General features: G+C 36.9%; 1 protein-coding gene across 2 annotated transcripts in view; it reads left to right on the forward strand.

Annotated features, from left to right (window-relative positions):
• ZNF385D (zinc finger protein 385D) overlaps nucleotides 1-19,181 on the forward strand; it is a 405,970-nt gene extending 386,789 nt beyond the window's left edge. For both annotated transcript variants that reach the window (XM_056484767.1, XM_056484768.1), the window contains 4 exons: nucleotides 5,177-5,410; nucleotides 7,340-7,518; nucleotides 8,848-8,949; nucleotides 12,281-19,181. In XM_056484767.1, coding sequence (XP_056340742.1) covers nucleotides 5,177-5,410; nucleotides 7,340-7,518; nucleotides 8,848-8,949; nucleotides 12,281-12,514 — 749 coding nt within the window. In that variant the 3' untranslated portion in view covers nucleotides 12,515-19,181. The remainder of the gene's footprint in view (nucleotides 1-5,176; nucleotides 5,411-7,339; nucleotides 7,519-8,847; nucleotides 8,950-12,280) is intronic.
• The last annotated feature ends 6,005 nt before the right edge of the window (nucleotides 19,182-25,186 follow it).

A 25,186-nucleotide genomic window follows, 5' to 3' on the forward strand; every position in this document is an offset into this window, starting at 1 on the left:
GATACCAAAAGAATTTTTTTGTACAATACATTGTAAAGGGCCAGATATCCACCAACCACAAAATATGCAAGTTTGTAATCTGCACATATAAAGGATAAAAAGATGATACATTTGAATCAGAGTACCTGGGTGTTTTGTTTAAGTTCTGTAGCCAATCAATGTGCTAGCACACATGCTCATGTTTTAGCATATGAGAACAGAAAATCAGCCAAGCACAAAAAAATCTGTCAGCCATCATTTTTCAGGAGATGGTACTTTGGTTTTGTGTACTCCACTATTATATTTATAGATTCTAAAGAAATGAAGCCTTATCTTAAAACACAACTACCACAGAAACTGTGGAAAATGGGATTTTCAAAGTAGCCCAAGTAAACTGAGGACCCAGTTCTTAGCAGTCAGGAAAATAATATACTGGTGTCCCAGTCCCAGCCTTGAACATGCCAGTATCAAGGATCTGATGGGAGCATCGACACGGCTTTGTTATAAGCCAGCCAGCTGATGATGTTTCTGCAATACTGAGGTCTTATACAGTGAAATATTTCATATCAAGTTCTGTTTGTCATGAGAAAAAAAGTGTTTTTTACCTTCTGCAGGGGGACAGTTATTGGGGGTTTTTTTGGTTGCTTTGTTGTTTATTTTTTTCCTGAACAGCATTATGGGCTAAATGCTCAATCCTTTTATGTCAGAGGGGAAGTTTGATTTAAATGAGACTAGAATGCATGGGTATGTGTTAAATAACATATTTTTAAATGTGTGCCACTTGAGATTGTGGTAGAAAAGACATGCTCATAAATATTTGTGATTTGTTTGAAGTCAGAGTGCATTTCTCTCTGTGGGTCTATTTATAGCTTCAGGATAAGAAATTCTTAGGCTTAGTAGCAGGAGCTGATGAGTGAGACTTTCACATGCTCAGAAGAAGCACATAAGTTGTAATTTTCTGTTTCTTCAGTCTAAAGAAAATTAATGAACCTTGTAGCTGGGATATAAAATTAATCCTGCTTTCTTAGGAGAACCTTAATCATAATGCAGTTTTCCACTTGAACCATGGTATCTGTGGTGCTCAAAGAAGTCTGTTCTCGCAGAATATTTTTTCATTTGTCTTTGTCCCTTATTAAAATAGACCTTTGATTTCCCAGTGACTATGATTAGATTGAAATGCAATATTTTTATATTTTTAGTTTTTATTCTGTTGCAAAATAAAGACAGGAACACAAATGGATTATTGTGAATCCTGAAGTGTTCCTTTTTTTTTTTTTTTTTTTTTTTTTTTTTTTTTGCTGCTGGAGTCCAGTTCCATACAATATCAGCAATCAATTTCTATACCAAAGCCAAGCAGTGACAGTTGCAATAATGAATATTTGCTGTGGGCCACTGGTATGAAAATAGCACAGTGCTGCAAGCGTGCGTCACCAGAAACAAATCTTCCATTTGACTGTGGCTGAATTTCCAGCTCAATTTTAGAACATTTATAATTGAAATAGCTCTTAAAGCACTGTCATAATACAGTGTTAAGAAATGCTGATTCAGTCTACAAGGCATGAACTCAAATGCCTTCCACTTCTTTTTGGTGTTGTTTTTCCTTGTTGATATTTGGGGTTTTTTTAAATCCCTTATACCTTTAATACTGAACCCTGTATTTAGGACACTGAACTGTGGACAGGCAGCAAGACTTTAATATATTCAAAGGGACCCATGCTGGTTAGGTTAGAAGTTCTTGTGAGAAAAGAAATTGAATTGCCTCTTTGTAAGCTTACTTGACAGCTTTTAAAATGTTTTATCCTTAATCTCTGCTGAAAATTCTAAACTTTATATGAGGATGAGCAGCTTTGCATCTTTAAATGTGTCATGGCTTTTATACCATGAACTTCAATGGCTTTCTATTTATGTTTTAATGTCATTAATCCATTTGCATTAGTAGAATATAAAGTGTGTTCATATAGGGCACCCCTTAAAAATGCAGAATATATGCACTGAACCCTGATTATTTTTTGAGATTAAGAATATGCTGATGACATTTACCATTTTTAATTTTTATATATCCTGCTGCTTTCATTCATGCATATCAAAATACCCTCAAAATATCCAAACCAGCTAGTATAATTGAATGTATTTTCTTTTCCCTTTAAAACATTAGAAATATTAGATCAGCATAGAAAGAGAAGGTCAGATACTTGAAGCAGAATAAAATCTGCTGTTATTTCAGCTTTTTTTCTTCTTTTTCTTTCATTCATTGCCTCAGGTCTTCCTCTGGAAAGTAAAGAAATTATCATCTATATATCCTTATATATATCCTTACACTGCAAAGCTGGAAATGGTGATTGATGTACATATCTAATTTCCTGCAAGATTAGAATCAGCACCAACTTTGCAATCAATCCTGAGAGGATGTTAATGTCCCTTTCCCCTCTCTGGGCCATCTGCCTCATGTCACCAAGAGAGTACATTGGCTAAGCCTATGTACAGTAGTACCAGGATGCAGAAACTGATGTTTTAAAAGCAGTGTTAGTGCTTATAAAGCAACTGGGTTTGGGCTGGCATTGGGCTTTTGAGGAAAATAATTTTACTGCAGCAATTTTTGACTGAAATAAGTCAAACATTCAATAGATTCTCTGGAATGGTAAAGGAGTGACTAATTAACTCTGCAGTTTTGTGGACATATCTTCAAGTACTCTATTTTTTCATCAGTTTCCCTACAAAGGGCTTAACATTTCAATTTGTCTTTTTTTATTTTGATGATATTTTTTTAAAAATCTAAATAAAAAGAGACTATTCACCATTCCTTCTGCACTGATATTTGACATCCCCAGTCAGAGAAGCTTCAGGCTCTCTTTCAGGAAAAAGAAAACCAAACTGTAATTTGACATTGAGTGGGACTTAATTTTTTTGCTACAAGCTTTAATGCCTGTCAATATTTAGAATATTCACATGAAAACCTCTGCTTTCTTGGGTTTATGAGTGATAATTTTTAAAGAGTCTCTGGGAGAGTATGTAGAAGCATTACAAGATACACAATGTATAGAACTTAATTGAGCTTAAAGGATCATGTTCCCACTGATTGAAAGGGAATTATATTTGTGTAGATATTTGTTCAGCCAGCTTCAAGTCCCCTGGTAGGAAATGTTTCTGGATCTGTGTAGGTAGGCTATTCCCAGGCTTCATAAACTTTAATATTAGAAAGTACTTCCTCACATCTAATCTAAGTCTCTCTTGATGTAATCCAATAGTCCTTGTTCTACTAGGAGGGATGAGGGAGAAGAGTATATTCTCTAATTTTTAGCTACCTTCTACAGATATGAAAAACCCTGTCAGTGCTCACCCTTTTTCTTTCATATTCACAGTTCATGTTTTCTAAACCTCTAATTTATTTTGGCTCTCTCCATCCCAAACCCTCTCTTATTGCTTTGCATTTGTACTGCATCTGGGTTAAGAGCAAAGCAAGTAATTTTGGGGGTTTTTTGACATTGCTGTACCCAGGCTGGACACAGGGCCTCCAGAGCTGACCAGAGGAGGAAAAAATGACTCCTAAATCTTTTGCTTTGCACTTTCAGTGTGGTGGGGACCTGTGTTATAGCAAATGATATAAGAAATCTGTGTTCAACATGTCTGCAACTGTAAGATTTTTCTGAAAACTGAGAAAATAAACAAAGAAAACAATCAAAATGAAATAAACAATAAAACTTCCCGAAATGAAGTACTGGGGCTGTTGTTCAGCATTCTGTGTTAATAGATCAGATTAAACCTACTGAATGTGAATTCCTGCAATTGTCTTTACTGAAAAGCATCTAATTTTCCAAACTGTTTCTTCAATGCATTAATATTGTTTTGAATCAGGTTTCTCAGTGTGTTTGCCTTGCTTCCAGTCTGATACTGCCTGCTAAGCTATTAGGAATGCTCTCCATTAGCAAAGTTTTTGAACAGTACTAGTCACACCACTGTGATATCAGTTGGTTGTGTCCCTTCTGCATTAGAGCATGTACTCAGCTCTAGGAGGGAAAGAATTGCTATTTTGTCTATTCTGATGGGAGGCAATAAATAAAGCACAGTACAGGTAGAGCACCACTAACACCAAGTGATTTATGAAACCAAAATGAGCTATGCTGGAAAGTTCCCAAATCTAGGCATATTTCAGTAAAGTAACTAAGATTTTTTATTTTTTATTTTTTTAAAGCTACTACTCAGTAGGCTTAATATGATAAAATACAATGCTGCAAAGGCAGAACAGCTCCTGTCCTTTGTCTCCTTCACATGTCCCCTTCCTGTCATCTTCTTCACTGCCTTTACTGCTGGATTTTTCTGTCCTCCACCCTGCTAAGTACTTAACAACCACATGATATTGTCATATCCAAACATGATGTATCAATTATTCAAATTCCAGTATCATTGTGTATTTTCTCTCTCTCTGTTTTGAGAAGTACAGGAAAAACACAAGTTGATACGTGCAAGAACTAGGTTTCCAGATTTAGGTATATTTATTGCTTGTGGTCTTCCCAAAAATACTACTGATTTGCAGAATGAAAATATTATTAGTGTTTGTTTAGGTCTCAGATATGGAATGTTGTATATTATTAGTATGTATCATTATTATGTAATAATGGATAACAATGTGTGCTGTGTATTTATAATCACCTTCATTCTTTTAGTGTTGGTGTTGGGAAAAATCAAGTGAAGTATCAATTTAATTTTTTACTAGATATAAAGGACAACTTTTTCAATTTAGTTTTATTAGTACAAGATGTTAAACCTTTAGCTTGGCTACCCAATCAGCATAAGTATTTTTTGTTACTACAGCTGTTTATGCATCTGAAGTTGTGTGTATAAATTTTAACTGCCTGTTGTGCTGGTCATTTACATGACTTCTTTTATTGCATTTTTCTTCTGTTGTACAATCTTAATGACCTTTTTGTTCAGTTTATGAGTTCTGTCTGAGCAGACTGCAGGAGACAACACATGGTTTTTCAATACATGGGAGTACTGTATTTTGTAACCACAAAAAAATACAAAGAAAAAGGTCAAGTTTAGTTCATTACCATTAGTCAAACCATCAACAGAACAATCTGCCTCTCTGTGTCATCACAGCGTTGGGATGTCAACAAGCAAACACCATAGGTCACACAATTTTGTTTGTTTGTTTGTTTATTTATTTTTATTTCTTTCTGTCTCCTCTCTTTGCCCACAGACGCTAACACAGGGACACCAGCAATATCAACGACAACAACCGTGGAAATCCGGAAGAGCAGTGTTATGACAACTGAGATCACCTCTAAAGTGGAGAAAATCCCCACAACAGCCACTAGCAGCAGCACTTGCCCTTCTGTTGAGACTGAGGAGGAAAAAGCAAAAAGACTGCTGTACTGTTCACTATGCAAAGTCGCTGTCAACTCTGCCTCGCAGCTGGAGGCGCACAACAGTGGTGAGCTGCAGCAGTGCTTGCTTCCTTTTTTTTTTCTGTCTGTCTCAAGAGTGCTGCAATTGTCTTCCCCTGAATAGATTAGATCTCTTGCAGCAGGGGGCAAGGAGGTGGCAGAAAGCTGGCGATTACATGGAATTCATTAACTATTAAAGTATAAAAATGACAGGCAAAGAGGCTTTCAAGAAGGAGAAAGGAATTTTTTGCAAGTTGCAGATTTTCTTACACTTCAGCTTTTGCAGTTTCAAAACTTTATCAAGCTAAATGACAGCTCTACTTCACTAACTTTAGTAATCAGTTTGCAGATTTTTGTTTGTGCCAACTAGCAAACTGAGTTTGAATGCCATTAGCTTTGTTTGAAATCTAAGAAATTAAGGCTGAAAGAGGGAGCATCAGTCAAGTTCAATGATGGGAGTTAGAGTTCTTACTCCATACTGTCTGTTAATAAATAACTTGTTAAAATTATGTATATTTTCCCCTTGTTTTCATCAACTGATAGAAGCTGCTGCTTGAGAGTTGAATGGGTAACTGCCCACCTCCATCTTTCTTAGTTTTTAAACTTTTTCTGGTCATTAGAGCTAGTAACATCAGTAAGCTCTGGTAGTAGAGAGCCACCATTCACAGTCACTATTTTAAGCATGTTGTTGGCTGGCTCTGTGGTGGGTGGGGTTAAAAGATCTAGGGGTTTGACATGGTGGCAGTGACCACCTATAGCCACCTTGCAGAAAGTTTCTGATTTTGGATGTCAGGGACTACCTCTTATCAAGGGTAAGTAGAGTTAAGAAACAGAAAGAGAACCTTAGGTTTGAAATGTAGAGACAGTGATAATATACCTAGAGCAAAATGATCAATGGTTTTATGATGCAATTTAAAAAGAAATAACTTTGGCATATCTATAGAACTCAAATTAGAATGGAAATTTTAACTTCTTGGCATTCATGAGAAGCAAAATTCCATCAGTTTTGAATGCTGTTTACTATACACTAGATCTTCAACTGGTGAAAGTTCAACTTCAAGCTGTACCCTTTTAATGAGAGTTAGATTCTAAATATTCTGATCAGGCTGAGAGCCTAAACACATTCTGAATATTTAAACACAACCTTCCAAGTGTTTGCTGCCTGTGCTGATAAACTGTATGTGTGCTCACACACATGCATTTCTTTTTACAAGTCTCTGTGGAGGCAGACAGCAATTAGCAGTGGAACAGTGGTTCTGGATGCAGTAGTTATTCCATTATCATCACAGACTGCCTGTATGGGGGTCAAGAGTGTAAGAAATTGTTCAATCTGAATAAAGGTGCAGCAACAGAACACCAGTGTTCTCTATCCAACCTCTAATTAAAAAAAAAAAAAAAAAAAAAAAAAAAGTGCATTTTTCTCACATAAATGTTTCTCACATGTTTTGGTTTCTGTCCAGGACATTAATGATCCATAGCTTGCTTCCAGGAACCTCTGCCCCTTTCTGGTTTGGAGAGTAATTAGTTAATTACAGATTTAATTGTAAGCTACCTAGACATACTGTTTATCAATCTATTCAGGAGGACTACAAATCAAAGCCAACTACATCTTTAATAGCTAAATTACTTTTGTTTTGCAACTACAATTCAGGTCTTATTAGCAGCAGGAGTTAATGAGAAAAGTCACACGCTTTTAACTTCACATCAGGGTATCTGATTGTGCCACTACTTTCTGGTGTGGCTGCTTTGTTCTAGTGCATTACCTACAGGTATGTAATTCAGTAACTAAATATCAGGTGTGAAATACTGCTACATTAGTATGACTCTGATACAGACCAGCACAGTCTATCTATTCCAAGGATAGCAGATGGCACAGAGCTGAGGCTCATATGATTTTATTTTAAAAAGAAAAGAAAACAATGAATGCAACCCAATTGCCAAAGTTGTTTCTCTTTCCCATTTCTCTTTTTTTCCAGGGACTAAGCACAAAACTATGCTGGAAGCTCGGAATGGAAGTGGAACCATAAAAGCCTTTCCCCGGGCAGGCGTAAAAGGCAAAGGACCTGTGAATAAAGGAAACACAGGCCTTCAGAACAAAACATTTCACTGTGAAATATGTGATGTGCACGTAAACTCTGAGACACAACTGAAACAGGTACTCAGCCAGCTTGTAGAGGGGGAATCTTTGGCTGTTCTTTGTTTTCATGGCAGTGAAGTACCCACACAGTCAGCACATGTTGATATAACATTTTGTGAAATGGAACTTACAGTTTTGTCCATTGTACTTGGCTGCCATGCTGTATGTGCTGTGATTTTCCACTGCATGGAATATGTCTTCTCAAAAGTTCTCAATTGTACACATTTGGTAAAGAGTTATAGAAGGTCTAAGCAGCAACACCTTACAATAGTCTTTAGGCTGCTAAAATTGTCCTGAGGTAATAAACTCTGCCATTTCATGTACTGCACAATATTTGCCTTGACAAAGATATGAAGGTGGATGCAGCCAGTACTTCACAGAACACTGAGTAACCCTCTCAGAAATGTGGGATGGAGAGGATTTCTAATGTTTTTATCGAGGTTTTGCTCTAACTGAGAAGCATGGCCTCTAAATTGCAATTACACTAAGTTATATTCAGTCATTCTTTAAATGATCAAAGCTTTCTGAAAAACACTTAGTTTAATTCCTATGCCTATTGAAATTAACTGCTTGTTAAGGAACTTTTTAAAAATGAAGATTAATTAAATAATGGACAATTGCAATACCCATTCTTCTGGTCTCACGAAGAAATGTCCAGTTCTATGTCTTCTTACTGTGATAATTCTTTTGAAAATGAAAATCAAAGTAAAAATGCAATTCTGAAAAAGGTCTCTTACTTCTAATATACTGCAAGATAATCTGTGTAGAAAGATACTTTTAAAATCTCATTGATCTTATGAAGAAAATAACAAAAGTCATGTGTTTTTTTCACTGTCACTGTTCACTATTGAAAAATAACCATCTCAGAAGGATCTTCAGGCAGCTTAGGGATTTAAACAATTTTATGACCTTATATTCTTCCCCAAATAGGGGATGCTTTACTATCTAATATTCTTTAAAAACTTTCTATCAGCAGTGGATTGAATTTGATGGGTGCTTTATAGAGTTAGGGGGGAGTTTTTCAAAGGCTTCTGTCTTTAACCTGACTCAAGTCCTGCTGAAGTTAGAAAAGGTGGAAAAATATTTAACTCCAGTGGAAGCAGAGCTGAACTTAGGACTGATGAAAATTACGTCCCAATATGTGGTGCACAAAAGATCCTTCAAATTTCAAGAGAGCCTATTCTCTTTCATTATTGAATTAGTCAAAGTAATGCTGTTGTAGAGCAAAAGCCTTTAGTATTGGAGCAGTAATCTTGTGTAAAGCAGAACCTGAAGTGATCTGTTGTGGAACTATCATCCTTTGTTTTCTTTTCCCCTCCTCCCCCACCCCAAAATATATTTTAACAGCACATAAGCAGTAGAAGGCACAAAGACAGAGCTGCTGGGAAGCCACCTAAACCTAAATACAGCCCTTACAACAAACTCCAAAAGGGAACACATCCTCTAGGGGTAAGCCAATCACCATTTTTATTTGACTTTTATTTTAATCCTCATGAGTAGGATTCTTATAAAACATAAGTGGAAAAATGTTTAGAAGTAAAGTAAGAGTGTAAGCCATTGGAGTATCAAGTATATGAAGGAGCCAGTGGAAACCCCCAAGGGATTTTTTTATATACTTTAAGGGGTGTTTACTACAACCTGTGGACCCTTGCTTTTGTAGCTACTCTGAATAACCTCAGAAAAGAAGCTTGTTTGCAAAGGTCATTAGAGAGCAAGAGACAGAAAAAACCTCCAGATGTCAAACAGGATTTTTCCAGTTTTCACCAAGGACAATAGTGATGAAATAACTAAATAAAACTCTATAAAATATAAACCATTCATTCTATCCTTTTTTAGAGGATTGTTGAGATAACAAGTGAAACAATTAAAAAAATCTGTCTCTTTTTTCATTCAACTGTTTCAGGATGTTCTGGTCACATTTTCAAAAGCCAGGATAAACTGTCTGAAGCACAATTCTCTAAAAGTTGAGAAAAAGGTTTACTTTTAATGAAAAAAACCCTCTAGGATGCTGCCACTAGTTAAGAATCAGCTTATATTGTGGGTGGGATAGTGAAACATCTGGCATTTATCTTCTCCATCAGTTCAACTGCATGAATGTTATACCTGCTGCTTTGTAAGGTTTTATAAATGGTCCAGGCAGAGGGAGGATGTTGATTTGTGGTCCTCATAGAGATTAGCTTTTTATGTCTTGACCATCTTCTCTGATGCACAATATGGAGGTTGGTTGTTTGGCTTTTCTTTTCCCTGTTAAAACCCATTTCTCTTTACACTGAGTCCAAGCTCTTGGCAGCAGAAGCTGTCCTTGTTGGGGCAGCCCTCATGAGTTGCATATTCATGCAGGATTCAGTAGAATAAAACAGTGTCCCATTCTGGTAGATCCACTAATAGGGAAATAGCCCCATAGGGTTTCTCAGGAATCCACAAGAAAAATCAGGGTCTCCAATACAAACTGTACTGAAAGGAACAGAAAATATGTAATGGGGTAATTAGGATATGGAATCAGGAAAGCCTTTTTGACAGGATTGTTATTCTTCTAGGAAATTATTTTTTAGGGGATAAAAAGAGCTATTACATTGTTGTTGCTGTGCACAGTTCTCTAACGATTTATGTAATGGTGATTTCTGAGAACTGCAGCCAAGGTTCAAGACAAATGACAGCAGTGTGTCCTTTTGCCACTCCCTCAATCCCAACTGCTGACAATATACAGGCTAGAGGGCATCAAAGAGGCAAAAGGGATTTAAGAAGGAGAGAACAAGTTAGCAATAAATTGAACAGATGTGTAGTAGAATTGTGGCTTCAATAAGAAGGGAGACACCAGTTCTCCATGTAGTCTTTTTGGTTTTGAACATAAAAACTGAGGGAAATGTTGTCACTTGAAGTGCAAAATGGCACAGCAACAAGCCAGAGATATTCTAATTTCACTTTTAATTTAATTCACTTTCTTTACTTTTTCTCTACTCCTTCTCCCTAGCTGTTTGGTTGGGTTTTTTTTGTTGTTGTTGTTGTTGTTGTTGTTTTTTTGGGGGTTTTTTTGGAGTTTTTTTGGTTTTTTTGTTGGTTTGGTTTGTTTTTGGGTTTTTCTGTTCTAGATTAAACTGTAAAAGGTATTTATTAAAAAATGTAAAGAGGGAGGAAAAAGTTATATGTTCAGCAAAGGAACAAGACAGTTTAAATCAGTGGGATCAGTTTAAATCAGGGAAAAGATCAGATCATTGTTTTTCATAGGCACTATAGGGAAATTTATATCTAGCGTCTATTATATCCTTTGTTAAGAGAATTAAAGAATTTGATTTGATCTGAGAATTTCTGCCAGGACCTGGAAGCCATCAGTGTTGCCAACTGGTATTGGGAAAAATAAAACTCCTCTATCCATCTGGCCAGTAATGAACCAAGAGACCTTTTGGAATATAGCGATAGTGTAAAGATGAAACTCAATTGTGGTTCATGCCAGAGTACTCCTGTCCTTACTCTCTGATGATTCACTCACTAGGGTTCTGCTGAGTTGAAAATGTCAGTGATATTGTTCAAGTTAATTACTTGAAAATCCCTTTCAAGTCAAGAATGAGAAATTGTGTTTCCTTTAAGTAAAAAGTGTCCATACTTACGCTGAGATGTACCACAGCATGGTACATATATTCTGTATATTCAATACCATGTGTTCAGGTTTATGCCCTTTGCAAGAGGCCTCAGGTCATGCTAGGACACAGACCCACCAAAAGTCAGAGACAATAGGAACTTATCTTTGTTAGTAAATGAAGTTTCTAATCTTATCTCAGAGTTATAAAAACAGGACTGAAAGGTATTCAGGCTCCTGACATCTCATTAGAAACTTGAAATTCCACTGAAAACTGCAGAAATCAACAGAGACTACTCTGATGGTCATTTGTATGCATCCCAAATGTAAATTTTCTTAAATATTACTGGACCTCTTGTGAATATTTTCAGCCTTGAAGAAACTTCAGAGTTTGGGTTCTTTTCCTTTTTAAGGAAATTCTAAATAAGGGAGGGGTTTGATTTGTATTTGGTATCCAAAAGATTTAAAATCCTGTCATAATTTAAACATTTTTTAAGGAAGAAACCTCAGTGACAGGAACAGAAATGTTATAGTTTGACAGAATACTACTTTAAAATATCTGCCACATTTTCACAATCCTAGTAAGAACGAACCCTATCTTAGTGGAAAACAGTTGAAGACATTGAAGATGCAGCAAAATTATATGGGGCAGAACCCATTTAAACACATGAAACATGAGAGATTTTCATAACTCATGAAAGATAAGATTGGTTTATTTGCTTGTTATTAGAAGCAGGAGTAAATTAAGAGGAGATATATGGAGATCTTAGTTTTAAGTAGTACTCACATCCTAATGATTAAAACAAAAGTGCCTTGTAAGACCAGAGACTAGGATGCACTTTCATTCTGCTCTGGTTTCTACATTAAGCTGTCCAGATGGAGATCTATTAATTGATATCTGATTTTTCCTTGTTTAATTGTTGCAGGGTACACACAGCTTCACTTTGGTGCAGATTCCCCAGGCCCGTTTTAGATTTGCTTTGCTTTCTAACGTCAGATTAGGGGTGTCAGCAATAAGGTGTGAACACTGGAACCCTTGTGCCTTGTCCAGTCGGCGAGGTCGTATGGCCTGTCACAAATCCGCAGCTCTCAGAGCCCACGAGGCGTGTCCTGCTTGATTTTGCACGTACAGCCTCGAGTCAATCTCCCTCCCGCTAACACGAGCGAATTGCGCGTCTGCGCGTTTGTTTCTCTCCCTCCCCGCAGGTGAAGCTGGTGTTCCCGAAGGAGCCCTCCAAGGCCATGGCGCCGCGGATCCTGCCCAACCCGCTGGCGGCTGCGGCGGCGGCCGCTGCTGTGGCCGTCAACTCCCCGTTCAGCCTGCGCACAGCCCCTGCAGCCACCCTGTTCCAGACTTCTGCTCTTCCGCCAGCGCTCCTACGGCCGGCTCCCGGGCCTATACGGACCACCCACACCCCTGTGCTCTTTGCTCCTTACTGAGCTCCAGACAGGAATTAATCGTACTGCAATAATTTTTCAAATCAAAAGAAAACAAAACAAAACACAAAAAAAAAATCGAGGACATTGAACTATGCAGTGTTTATTTATAGTTTAAAGTATATATGAAGAGCCAGAACTTTTGATAGAGAACTGAACAAATTCTGAAAGGGGAAATGGGCAGTATTTTCTCCAGATGAGAACATTTCTCTTGAGCATTGATCGTTTTAGAACTGATCTCCAGCATTGACTTGTAGTGACATATAAAACTTACAAAGCCTTTTGACTGTGCATTTTGGCACATATTTCCCTGCAATGTCTTTCCTGCTTTATGAAACAACTTACAAATTTGTCTAAAGGGCATTAACTGGTTCCAATGTATATAAAATACTTTATTCTGTAGATTAAAGAAGAAGGAAAAAAAAAAAAAAAGAAACACTGTGAATAGTAGTACCCTTACCAATCCTCCTACCAAATCAGCAGTTACTGGGTATTTATCTGAACAAAAGTAGATACAATAGATGTCTTGTAAAACAGTAGTATTGTGTCTCTATCTATGCCACTAGGTTTCTAACTGAGTTGCAAAAGACAAAATGAACAAAATTATGTCACTTTGGTAAGTAGTCAAAAATTATTACAATAACGTGGAGCTGTTCCTAGTGAGCAAAGTTTTCCTCACTCACAGAAGAATGAAAATAATCTAGGCTAGACAAAGAAAGCGATAACAAAGATCTAGTGGGGGAAAAATAATTCAGATACTGTACACAGGATGGGTCAAACTTTTATTTAACTGAAATGTATGTGTACACTGTGTGTTTATTCAAAGAGTGTAATACATACAGGATAGATCAGTGTTTAAGACATGACAGTGGAAAACAAAATATATGCTCTTGTCATGAAACAGGCCTGACACTTCAGTGTTGAGCAGAGGGAAGACACAAATCAGTTACACAGAGTCATAAATGACAAATGAAAAACAGAAGAGAAATCCTGGTCTCATTTAAGTCAGTTTAAAGTTCCTTCTGACTGCAGTGTAGCCAGAATTTCATCCCAGGAATGGCACATATTCGTTTTATATCACACCAGTGGGAGTGTCTGTAGATACAGGTAATATTTTTTGCAATAGGCTTAGTCTTAGCAGCAGACTTACTCCCTTGTTTTATTTCCTACTGATGTGATATAAAATGTCTTAATATACCTATAAAATGTAAACAGTGACACATGAGATGCATATTACGAGATAACTGCACACCATGGGTTTGGAACAAATACAACTTTTAGGATCTCAAGGGACCCTTGAATTCTGTAGCTGACCATTATTTAGGACAGCTTAAAGCCTTATGTATTTACTGTGAGGCTTAAAGGGGTTGACTGTGTCCCTTTAAAGTAAGATTTATCAGGGGTATATATAGATATATTGTATATATGTTAGAGTAAGAAAAATAACTTATAAACAGAAAATCTACTATATAAAAATAATTATATAACCATTGATTTCACATGTGGGTCATTAAGTGGTAAGTAACAAACAACAGAGAAAAAAATAGACTTCTTGAATCTGATCCTTGCTGCCTGCTTTTTCCCATAGGGAGCTGAAAAGTATCTATTAATATTATGGAGTGTGCTGCTGAGTCTCATGCAACCACTCTGATGTGTAGCTAAGTGAAATGCCTACCGTACATTTAGGCAGAATAAAATTTAAAAGCATAATTTAAGTTTATGTGGGGAAAATATTTGAAAGATTTTATTAAAAGGCAGTAATGCAAAATATTGACCATGTGGTTGCTATACAGTGCTGCCTGTGGTTAGTGCAGACAGGTGGGAGATATAGAGGATGGGAATATACAGCACTTTTGACTTGCAGTTCATCGGTGAGCCTTCCATATACATTCGTATTTGCCATTTTTTAAACCTCTCCGCATTTAGATTTTATAAAAAATATATAAAGAGAGAGAAAGAAGAGGTTCCATGGATATCTGTGTCCAAAGAATTCCAAAGAGATGCATTTATTTATCTAGAAGTATTAAAATAAGTTCTATATTATGTATTTGTATTTCATCCGGTTTATTTGCAAACGTTTGTGCCTTGAAACGAAATGAGCTTTTGTTTATATTTAATTCTCACCTATGTAGCCATGAAAAAGACATGATGGTGATTCCAGGGCTAATTACCAGCTGGATTGCTTTGGCCTAACTTTCAAAACAGCAGTATGAGTAAGTTCCTGAAGCCAAGTTTAGACATCTAAATAACTAGGGGCTGACATTTAAAAGGGCTCTCTACTCTACAGCTCCCAGTAAAGAGGCAGTAAATAAGCCAGCCTTCAAAACCTGCTCCTCACACTCAATTTAGAAAATGTTTCATTTTTTTTGGGTACATGACATAGTAAGATGCAGTGGATTTGGTCTTTTAAGCCTGCTTTCCACCTTCCATCTGTCTGCAGAAGCTGTAGTGCCATTGCCAGCTGCATTCAGATTCCTCCTTGCAAAGGGCAGCAGCTTTCAAGCTGTGCTCCATGAACCACCACTTGTTTCCAGAGCCTTTTGTAAGTAAGATCTTGCTAAATGAGCAGGGGAGTACTCACATTTTGGGAAGGTAGAAGATCTGGGCAGGCTATCTTTTCCCCATGAGGAAGCAGGCAGATGGGAAAATGGGAGATAGACAAATACCCTGAAGGCTCTTATGCACAGCCTTCTGGTGCATGGACACCTGCTGTACACCCTGCCATGTTGTTGTGATGCCATCAAAATCAACAGGCTGATCCTTGCCAAAACGTGGCCTGTGGCATGAATGGAGGCACAGTACTAAGGGCAGAGTTCATACAAATTTTGCTAGAAATAAAAGAGTGTCATTCCAACTATTTACATCAGCTAATGTGCAATGACACCTTCAGTTTTCTTGGACCTCTTTTGTCGCAGTGCTCTATGGAACAAGTTTTGTTCACACAAGTCTCTTTTAAAGTTCAGCTGTAAACAACAAACTCAGTTCTTTTTGTCTCTTACTCACTACCTAATAAAGGATAAAGCCTAAATGTTAGAATGTATAGTGGATTTTCTGTGCCTTGCTGCTCCACCCTCCTCTCGGTCAGTTACAAGCCGACATGCCCAGGACATCAGCACTACAGTTCTATATACATATATATTTATGTATTTATATATATATATATGTATGTATGTATGTATGTATCTGTCAAGGAAAATACTGGCACAGCAATCTGATGGGGCAAAGAGAACTTCTGGTCAAGGTATGTCCACTGCAGATGACAGAGGAGGTGGCAAACAGAAGACACTTTACACCTACTTGTCAATACATCCAGTGTGGAGAGCACTATTAGAAGAAAAAAGGCCATTATGTTTCATATTACCATAGCACTCCAGGGCCAAGAGGAAGCCTAAAGCACAAGGAAGCAGATCATTGCATGGAAGACACAGTCACTCACTGGAATGAGTGTGAAATCAGCCTGCGGGGAAGTGGCTGGGTAATGAACTCAGAAAAACAATCAGGTTCAGGGATGTTTTCTTAAGTTCTATTCAAAATGTTAAAGAATAACTATTCTGTTCTGACCCGAAGAGATGGTATTTTTGTGGGAGGTATATATATATATATATATATTTATATTTTTATGCTATCTTCATTTTTCCAACTATCTATGGTTTCAAACCTTTGTTCTGAAGGATCGTCATTGCTCTGAACCATGAAATTAGTTACCTTCTTGAAAACTGCTGTAAAAGCTGATGTGAGAGGTCAGCAAGCAAATGGAATAAATATGATGATCTAAAATGAAAAAAAAAAAAGACTGACCAAGTCAAGAAATATTGTATTTGAAAAGTATACATCTTTATTTTAAGATAAATTATATAAAATTATACAAAATTAAGAATAGCTAAATAAAGTTAATATAACTAGAATAATTACATCTGTCATTTTAGTACTGAAATAATACAATTGGCTCTATGTTTTAGAGGTTTAAAAGACTTTCTAGATGTCGAACCAATGCAAGGATGCTGTTGGTAAATTTGATGTCTCATTTCATTATCTTCCATTTACATCTGGAATACCATAACTGAATGGATCTGCCTTTAGTTAGTTAGAATAGTTAGTTCTATTTTAATTGCCAAAGATACAGTTGTATATTGGCCCTATATTCCCTGAAAAGTGAAATCATGCTACTTAGGAGCCCCTGTTTCTGCCTTTTACTCCCAGTAAACACAAGTATTTAGAGTCTCTTCAAAGCATCCTGGGGAATTTCTAACTTGATATCTTTTTTTTAGCAAAAATAAATGTCATTTTTATGAACATTAGACCAACACTGAGGAGCAAGATCTAAAAAGGTTTTTACAATTGTAACATTCTTTTGGGTAGATATATGAAGCACAGACACTCAAATTCTTTGGTTGCACAAGTCTTTTTGAAAAAACTTTATAAGTGTCCTGGTTTGGGGGTTAACTCACAAGAATTTGTTCTTTTTACTAGCAGGTGTATAAATTTTCATTTCTAAAACTGACTTCAGCACAGTTCAGACTTCAATAGTCTAAGCTCCTAAGAAAAAAAGAGTGGGTCTCCTGTTTATCAAGATGCATGTGAAAATGAGAGCCTATATTATGTAAAATGTTAGGTATTTTTTTTTACTTCACATCTCTCCTGTTCTCATTGTTTATCTCTAAGAGCCATTCCTTCAGTGCTGATGGATCATACAGAAGCTTCTGTGCTGGAATTCAGTACGTGACTAAAAAAAAACTAATACTGATAAATCCTATCTTAAACTAGCTGAAAACTCAAACACACAGTAAAGGGTTTAGCCAAGGATGAGAGCTTTATGGCCTCTCACTTCTACAGGTTTATTAAAATTCAGGACCATTTCAGAGTAAATGTAACTATCTGGAAGATGATTATTACCTAGCCTGACCTGAAATGTCAGCAGCTGAAAGAACCTGTGCTCCATACTGAAATTAACAATGGTATGAAAACCTATAATGCTCTTAACTTTGGGACTCCTGATAGCAGTTGCAAAAATCTTTTATTTCGATAGAGGCAATTTTTTGCTCTTAGTGGATGACGCCTTTTGCAGTCATGCTGTGTACTGCAATTAGGTGTCATTCAGCTCTGATTCAGTATTGATACTTTGATAAAGGAACTTGGCAGAGCATGAAACATGACTAGTGGCTGCTTGGTTCATGTGGTCAGCTCATGCTGGGACAATGCTTGGGTGGGGAAATAAGAAGAATTGAAAGAGTCAATGTAAAGAAATTGGTGGACTAATTTGGCACTTTTTCCTTGTACAATGCTCTTAAATGGAACTTCTGAGTTATGAACAAGCTGGGTCATTGGAGAGTTCCTAGATATAAAAGTAGGGACCTTGAAGATTGTGAGATCTTAACTTTGAAATAAACTTGATGAGAAAGAACTCAGAAGACATTCTTTGGATTAGACCCCACGGTGACATTGTAGCAATGGTCTTCACACTAGGCACACTGTCAATACACTGACATTTTTCCTGTTCACAGCAGAAATCAAGGATTTGACACCCATTAGAAGCAAGCATAGTTAATAATAATCATTGTGTAAGTATTAGACACTCAGTTGAAGGACAATAAGTTTCCTTGGGACTCCATGTCTTCAGGTGTGTTTATACCAGCCAAGATATCACTGCATTTTGTCAACACCTGGGTCTCCAGGAAGGATGTCCATACTTTTTGGTTTTATTGCAATTTGATTTTTCTTCTATGTTTCTTTATTCTTTGTTTTGTCTCTCATATGAATGAACAGAATCCATAAAATTAAATATACATTTAAGAAATATGTAATCATCAATGCCCCTGTTGGGCCATTTGATCAGAGTCAATAAATTGAATAAAGAATTTAAAACAGCAGAGCTACAGTAATGGTAAAATATTGTGAAGAGAGAACATCTGTACTACAGTGCTCTTTACCTAATCTAGAAGTTTATGACACAGCCAGCTCTTTATCCTTTCATACTTTCCTGAAATATTCATCTTCTGGGATCCTTCAAAGGTTTAATCAAATTTAAGTGTTATTTCTTATGTTCAATAAAAACATCTATGTATTTCTGAGTGCAAAAGCAATATGAAAAGGGATAAAACCCACAAACCATTTTCTCACAACAAATGCCTGCAGCATTTGTTAACAATGTCAGCCCTTTCTCTGCTTGTGGCTTGTGGCTGGCATTTACCATGGGAACTGTTCTCATTGAGACGTGTATCAGGTGAAAACTGTCAGTTCAAAACACAATCTGTCCAGTGCAGACATTTGTTTGGGACGCAACAAAGTGGGAGATGAGAGAATATAGGCAAAGCTATGCCTTTGTAACAGCCTGATTGAACTCTCAAAACTGCCTGCTGGTTTAATGGGGAGAGGAAGAGATTCTTAATTTGGTCATTCTGTTGTATTTATAACACACAGGATGTAAATTTGAAAAAAGAATTGAGGACTTTTAACCAGTGCTTCAGTGTGGGGGATGATTATCCCCCCTCTACCCACCCAAAAGGGTAATCTTTCCTTCAGACATATTTTCAATGTAGACTTGCCATGATATTTTTGCTAGTCAAACCACTGCCTGAATCTGATTTTTCCATTGGAATAAAACTATTAATGTCAGTTTTGGTACCCAGAAAGAGAACCCAGGAATTAAAAATGAAAATGCAATGAACCTCAAGTTGGGTCACTTTTTTTTCTTCCTGCAGTTGCTCAAGTCCTACCAGTTTGCTGAAATCTACATGTCAGTCAAAGAGAAAATGCCTGTTTCTTTCTTCCACTGTTTTTATGGTTTTAGAAAGGAGATTGGAACAGCTCTAGCTCTTTATCCAATGACTCACACTAAAGCCACCATGTAGTCAACAAATGCCTGCACTTCTATTACCTCTCTGCATACTCACAGATTTACTTCCCTCCAATCCTTCTGCTAAATCACATTTTGTGACTCAGCAGCATGGGACACTGCAAGGAGCGTTTAAGAGGAAAAGAAAAACCAAAACACTCACTTTATGGTTGTTACAATATGGGTGTATGATACCTCCTTATCCCCTTCAGTGGCATAATCAAAGTGTGGCTGGAGTCCTGCATTAAGCCCCTCATTACAGTATTGGCTGCTTTAAATGGTGAGCACTGAAGCCAATTTGGTTTGCTCTGCTATAATTAAGCCTTCTCCCTAACTGTGGAAGGCTCTCTGTTCTCCACTGGGGTATTTTTCATGGCAAGTGAATTCTTGGAATAAAACCTAGAGCTTTTTTCACCTCCCTATGTGAAAGTTGTGAAAAGCAGTAGAGGGGAAAAGAGTAAATTCGCCTTTCATGTTTTATTGATACCATGTTCCATCTGACTGTCAGGAACTTCATAGTGGCAGTAAATACTTCAAAAACTCTTCAGTTCTGTTTTTTGAGATGGGATGCAATGGATCACTATCCCATGCTGTAGATATTTAATCCACAGCAGCATGCAAATCACGTACTCAATGCCACCAACTCATTTAACTCTAAATTTGGATCAAAAAACATCAAAATCTACCAGGACCCAGTGAAAAGCACTGGAGATTAAGAGCACACACATTATATGTTTTTCCAAAGAATCTCCAGGAGAACATCCAAGTTAGTCCAACAGCAAGTGCCAGAGAGGGCAATAGTTCTGGAAATTAAATGTGGGGAGGTTCTTTCTGAACCCAAGTGTGAGAACAAGTTTAACCCTGCCAAATACACTATGACTATTGGGAATTGGAGAAGATTGTTGGTATTCTTGAACAATGTTTCTCCAGGTATGGACAATCTCCAACGTTGCAGTGAAAGATTTCAAACCTCAGTCCAAGTTTTTTAACAAGGTAATTAAATATTCTTAATATTCTTCATAGTGCCTACAGATAACCAGCATAAGCCCTTTATTTAATAATGCAAGGCACAGTTAAATTACTGGGCACTAACTTACTGTGAGTAGTACCATCGAGTACTGACACTTTTACAAAAACTGTCCCTGATCCATTCACACTTCAAAAACACTGTAAATTTGGATGACATTTTTATAAGAGTAAAATTTCACGGTCTGGTAGTTTGTAATAGTAGTTTTGACTGATAAATAGTCAATATAATATCTCTAATTAAAAAAGGATGGAAGGAGGTGACTGGGGCAATTAAACCTTGCTATTTAAAACACCTGATAGCTGCCTGAGGGCTTTTAAAGGTCAGTTATCAACCACCTGGAGAAAGACAGTGGACTAGAAGACAATGGAGTCATCTTAAAGGTAAGTTAGGTAAAACAAAATTATCAAAATATAATAATTTCTTCATTAGGTAAGTATAGATTAATTGCTTCAGGTTTGCCTAGGTATTTTAGGCTGTGATCCATAAAAATTATTAAATTGGTAGTATGTAAATTCAAATAATATTGAAATAAACTAACTGAAGTCTGCATGGGTTATAGTGTAAGAAGAATTATTAGGCTGGGGAAAGTAGAAAGCAATTTTTAGTTGCATCTGGCTTCACTGGTGATTTAGCACACAATAAAAAAACGTGCTCTTAAAATTCTTTGATAACACACATTAGGAGCTATCATAAATCGAGACAGGAACATGATATTTTCCCAAAAGAGCAGAATGACCTTGAGAACTAATATAATAGAAAGGAGCTGTAACTGAATAGGAAAGAAAGGGACAATTATGTATTTAGAATCTAATAACCACTAGCTCTAAGTAGCTGTAAACAACTGAAGAGCACAATGTACAGGTATTGCCACTTGTGGCAATGAGAATTTGATACAGCTGCTAACAATAAAATAAAAAAATGTAAATTTAGGTATATTCTGCATTAGACCACCACAGAATAAAAACTTTGTATTTTGACAACTTCATTGATTCATAATAAAGAGTAATATTTTCAGAAAAGACATGAGGGATGGGAAAATAATGTAATAAAATTTATATGGCTAGAATAAGGACAGAAGGCTGAGCGTGAAAGAGATCCAATTACTCCCCCTACAATGGGATGGATATTGTGGAAAAGAAGAAAGCTATTCAAGGTAAGGTAGTCTTCAAGCACAAATAATTGAATTGATGTCTATAAACTTACTAGTGAAAATTCTCTGGAAATTAAAAGATCCTTGTAAGTGTTAAAACACAGAAAAGGTGTCAAAAGGTGATTCTTAGGTGGGCTCTGTCTTGGTTATGAATGAGGTTCATGTTTGCTGTGGCAGCAGCTAACTGGGCGCAGTGCACTAGTCAGAAATCTGTTCCCGTTTCTCTCTGAGCATACTCTAGTGTGTTGCTCCAAAGTATGTTAAACACTTTACTCACGACTTGATAAGTTGGGGAGAGAGATACACAAAAAATTGGTGTTGCAATGTCATAGGAAAAAGATTTCTGAATCTGCCCAGGGTCTATTTCATCTATGTATTCACATAAGAATAGTAAGGAAATTGTTCCAAAACTGAGCATAAATACATATGTTTGGTGGTAGTTTTTTGGACACTGCATGTCAGCTGGAAGTGTCTCTCATATTCTTGCTGAAATAGGATTCAGTACAGTTTTCCTAGACAATCTCATGTCAAAATACATCTGTCACAATCGGTTGCTGAGCGCAGTTCACGCTTTTAAAAAATCAGACAGATGAGTGAAAATATTTAACAGTGCTGAAAGCAAAAAGTGTGTGTCTGGTTCACTGAATTCATGAAAACATGCAGAGTTTAGCAACTATTTAAGACTTTCTCATCTTGTATTTTGGGTAACAACTGACGTGGGACTTTAGGGCAGATCATCCCATAGGGAGACAGATACCTGTGACCAAGTGCCTGCAACAGAATAAGGGGATGAAGTCAAAGTCCTCTTAGCTCTTAACTCATTTCAGACTCTTTCCTGAGGTTGCTGAATCCTGTGAACTGTGTTCCCCAGTGGAGGAGTGCCTACATGTTGTATGACTGTACTAGGTGGGTAAGAAGCCATTCAGTTAAGCTGTGGAGTTCCAAAGCTCAACAATAACATACAGATCTTATTGAAGTTACTGCACAAGTCTGTGGTGTCTGATTCTTAACACTGAGCATTCAGTTCAGGCTTTAGCTAATAATTAGGTAAATAAATTGCCCCTTGACACCTGCCTGTCTTTACTTTTTCAAACCTTCCTCTGCCAAGAAGTCACAGATTTGCACCTTTCAAAAAGGAACTGGATATAAATGTCATGCTGTGCCACACTACAGATACATTTTTGCTCTCTGCTCAATCCCATATTTTGCAATTAACCAAAAAAACCCCAAACAAAACCACAACAACCAAACAACCTCTCCCTGCCAAAAAACCAACACCTATGACTCAACGCTCAGCAATATGTTCAATATGTTATTAGTTGATTTAGAATGTTCTTCCAAATGAAGCATGTTCAAAATATTTTACAGAGCTAAAAGCTTTGTGTGACTGCAGCACAAACACATAATCCAAAATGTTTTGGCTAAAAAAGGCAAGCCTTCTGTTTTCCTTACAAACGAGGCCAAACCAATTTTAATTTCTGACTTCTTAATTAATGTTAAATAAAATTTAGACTGAGTTTCTCATCAAAAAAATACTGCAACATTTGTAGACTTACAGTTATTTAGTCTACTAAATAATAAATAGTTTCTTTAATTTGAGTATCTTAAGTATAAGAGCAGATAAATTCAAAGTCTTCATAGATTATGCCATCTGTTAATGGAAATCTATATTTCAGAGCTATGCAGAGCATGTTTAATAATTTGGCCATTTTACAAGTTGGCCATTTTACAGCTGGGCCATTTCTTATTTATTTCTGCTGTAGAGGTGAATAAAGGTTCTCTGTTATCACAAAATAAGAGTTTCATTTTATGGCAGAAGCCAAGTCTTAAAAGAAGTTATTTTCATTGCATCCCAGCATAGCCTGAGAAGCCTTTGCAATTTTTCTTGACAAAGAAAGGAAGAGGCTGGCCATCTGAGATATGAGATTCAAGTTCATCTGCCACTGTCTGGAGCTTGTGCTAACCTTGGTAAAGCTGGTAGGCACTAAAACAGTTCCCCAGCCTCTGGTTTATTGGTAGGTGAATTGATTGCTTCATTACTATACACAGTAGTGTAAATGTGTGCACCTCTAACATTGCCTTTCACTAAATGTAGATTTAGAGCTGCTCTCTATGAAAAGCCTACTATAGGACGAGATTTGTGCACTGAAAGTGCTTATTTTCCCCATAGACTGCAAAGGAAACATTGGATGATAAATGAGAGATAGGCACTGTGCTTTGTGAGTCTGAAATTGTTCAAAAAGTTAAGCAAATATTGTATGTCATAAATTAATCCTGTAAAAGCAAGTTGCTCTTAGTTCAGGATAGGAGACAACCAACATGAAGTCCAGGATATGGTAGAGCACAGTGGTGGAATTGAGTCTTCCATGTGCAAGATGAGTGTGAAAAAAACCTAAATATCCCTGTTAGAAAGTTTAGTTTCAGTCTTAAAAGTCAAGAATTTTTTGCAGTGAAGGTTTTATTAGATCAAGCACATTAATGTAAAAGTTTTGAATTGTGGAGGGGAGGGGCTGGATTTTTGTGGTGTTTCGGAGGTGTGCATGTTTTGTTTTATTTTGGTTTGTTTGGCTTTTTAAATTTTAAGCAAAAATTTAGGTGTCCAAAACTCTCCAGGGAACCCACTCTGTTTTAGCAAGGGCAAGAAGAGTGGGCTGCTCCCCAGGGCTGGGGGTGCTGGGAGCCAGCCATAATGTACATGTTAACATAAATTAACAAAGAATGACAGAGCAAAGGTGGTTGAGCCCTTCTCCCCCCTACCCAGCATTTCAGAGAAACACCAGCATGGGGTCATCAGGCTAAAATAAAGAAGCAGAAAACTGAAGCAAATGCAGAAGTTTGTTGAGGATAATAGAAGTAAATTATAAGTATAAATTATATTTGGCTTATAGAAGTTTCCTGAGAAGAGTGGCATACCTTCTTTCCTTCCAACATCCCTCATTCCCTTCTAAGTAAAAGAGTCTATCCTATCTTTCAGCATCTCAAAAAATTCCTGATTTGAGAAACCACAGATATCTAAAACTTTATCAGAAGTCAGGTGTTTCCTTCCACTGCACAGAGCTGTTGGATAGAAATACTGTTTTCACTTTTTGTAGGGGGCTTTTGCAGTCTTTTCTAAAGGCTGAGGCTGTTTGATTTGAAAGCTCAGAGCCAGGCTCTTGTTATAAATAAGCATAGACTCATTATTTTTTCTAGACCTATAGCAATTTTTGGTGGTTGAGATCTGGCACATAATTTGGAATAAAAGTGTTATTTTTAAACCAAAACCAGAGAGATGACCCCTGTTAAAAATGGTCATATTCTCCTGTAAGTATCTCCTGTCTTACCAGAGAGAAAGTGGTTGTGAAATTTTCTGAGAACTGCTAGTTCCACTTTTCTCTGCTTTAACATCAGACTCCTACAGATTCAATCAATTCCTCATGCAAAAAGCCCTTATTTTCTAAACTATATAGCTGTTGACAATTTTGTGTCAAACTAAAAGGAATTATAACAGCTTAATACTATTTTTATAGAATCAGGATGTACCAATTGTCTCGAGTTTTTGCTTGGGTGAGGTGTGGTGGATGGAGTCCTCCTTATTTGGCCTAAATATCTTGGTGTGACCAAAGCACAAAGTCATGTGTCCCAGTAGTGCTTTTGGTAGGATGAACATCCTCTTTTAGCTGT

The sequence above is a fragment of the Oenanthe melanoleuca genome, chromosome 2 (genome assembly GCF_029582105.1).
Source record: "Oenanthe melanoleuca isolate GR-GAL-2019-014 chromosome 2, OMel1.0, whole genome shotgun sequence".
NCBI lineage: Eukaryota > Metazoa > Chordata > Aves > Passeriformes > Muscicapidae > Oenanthe > Oenanthe melanoleuca.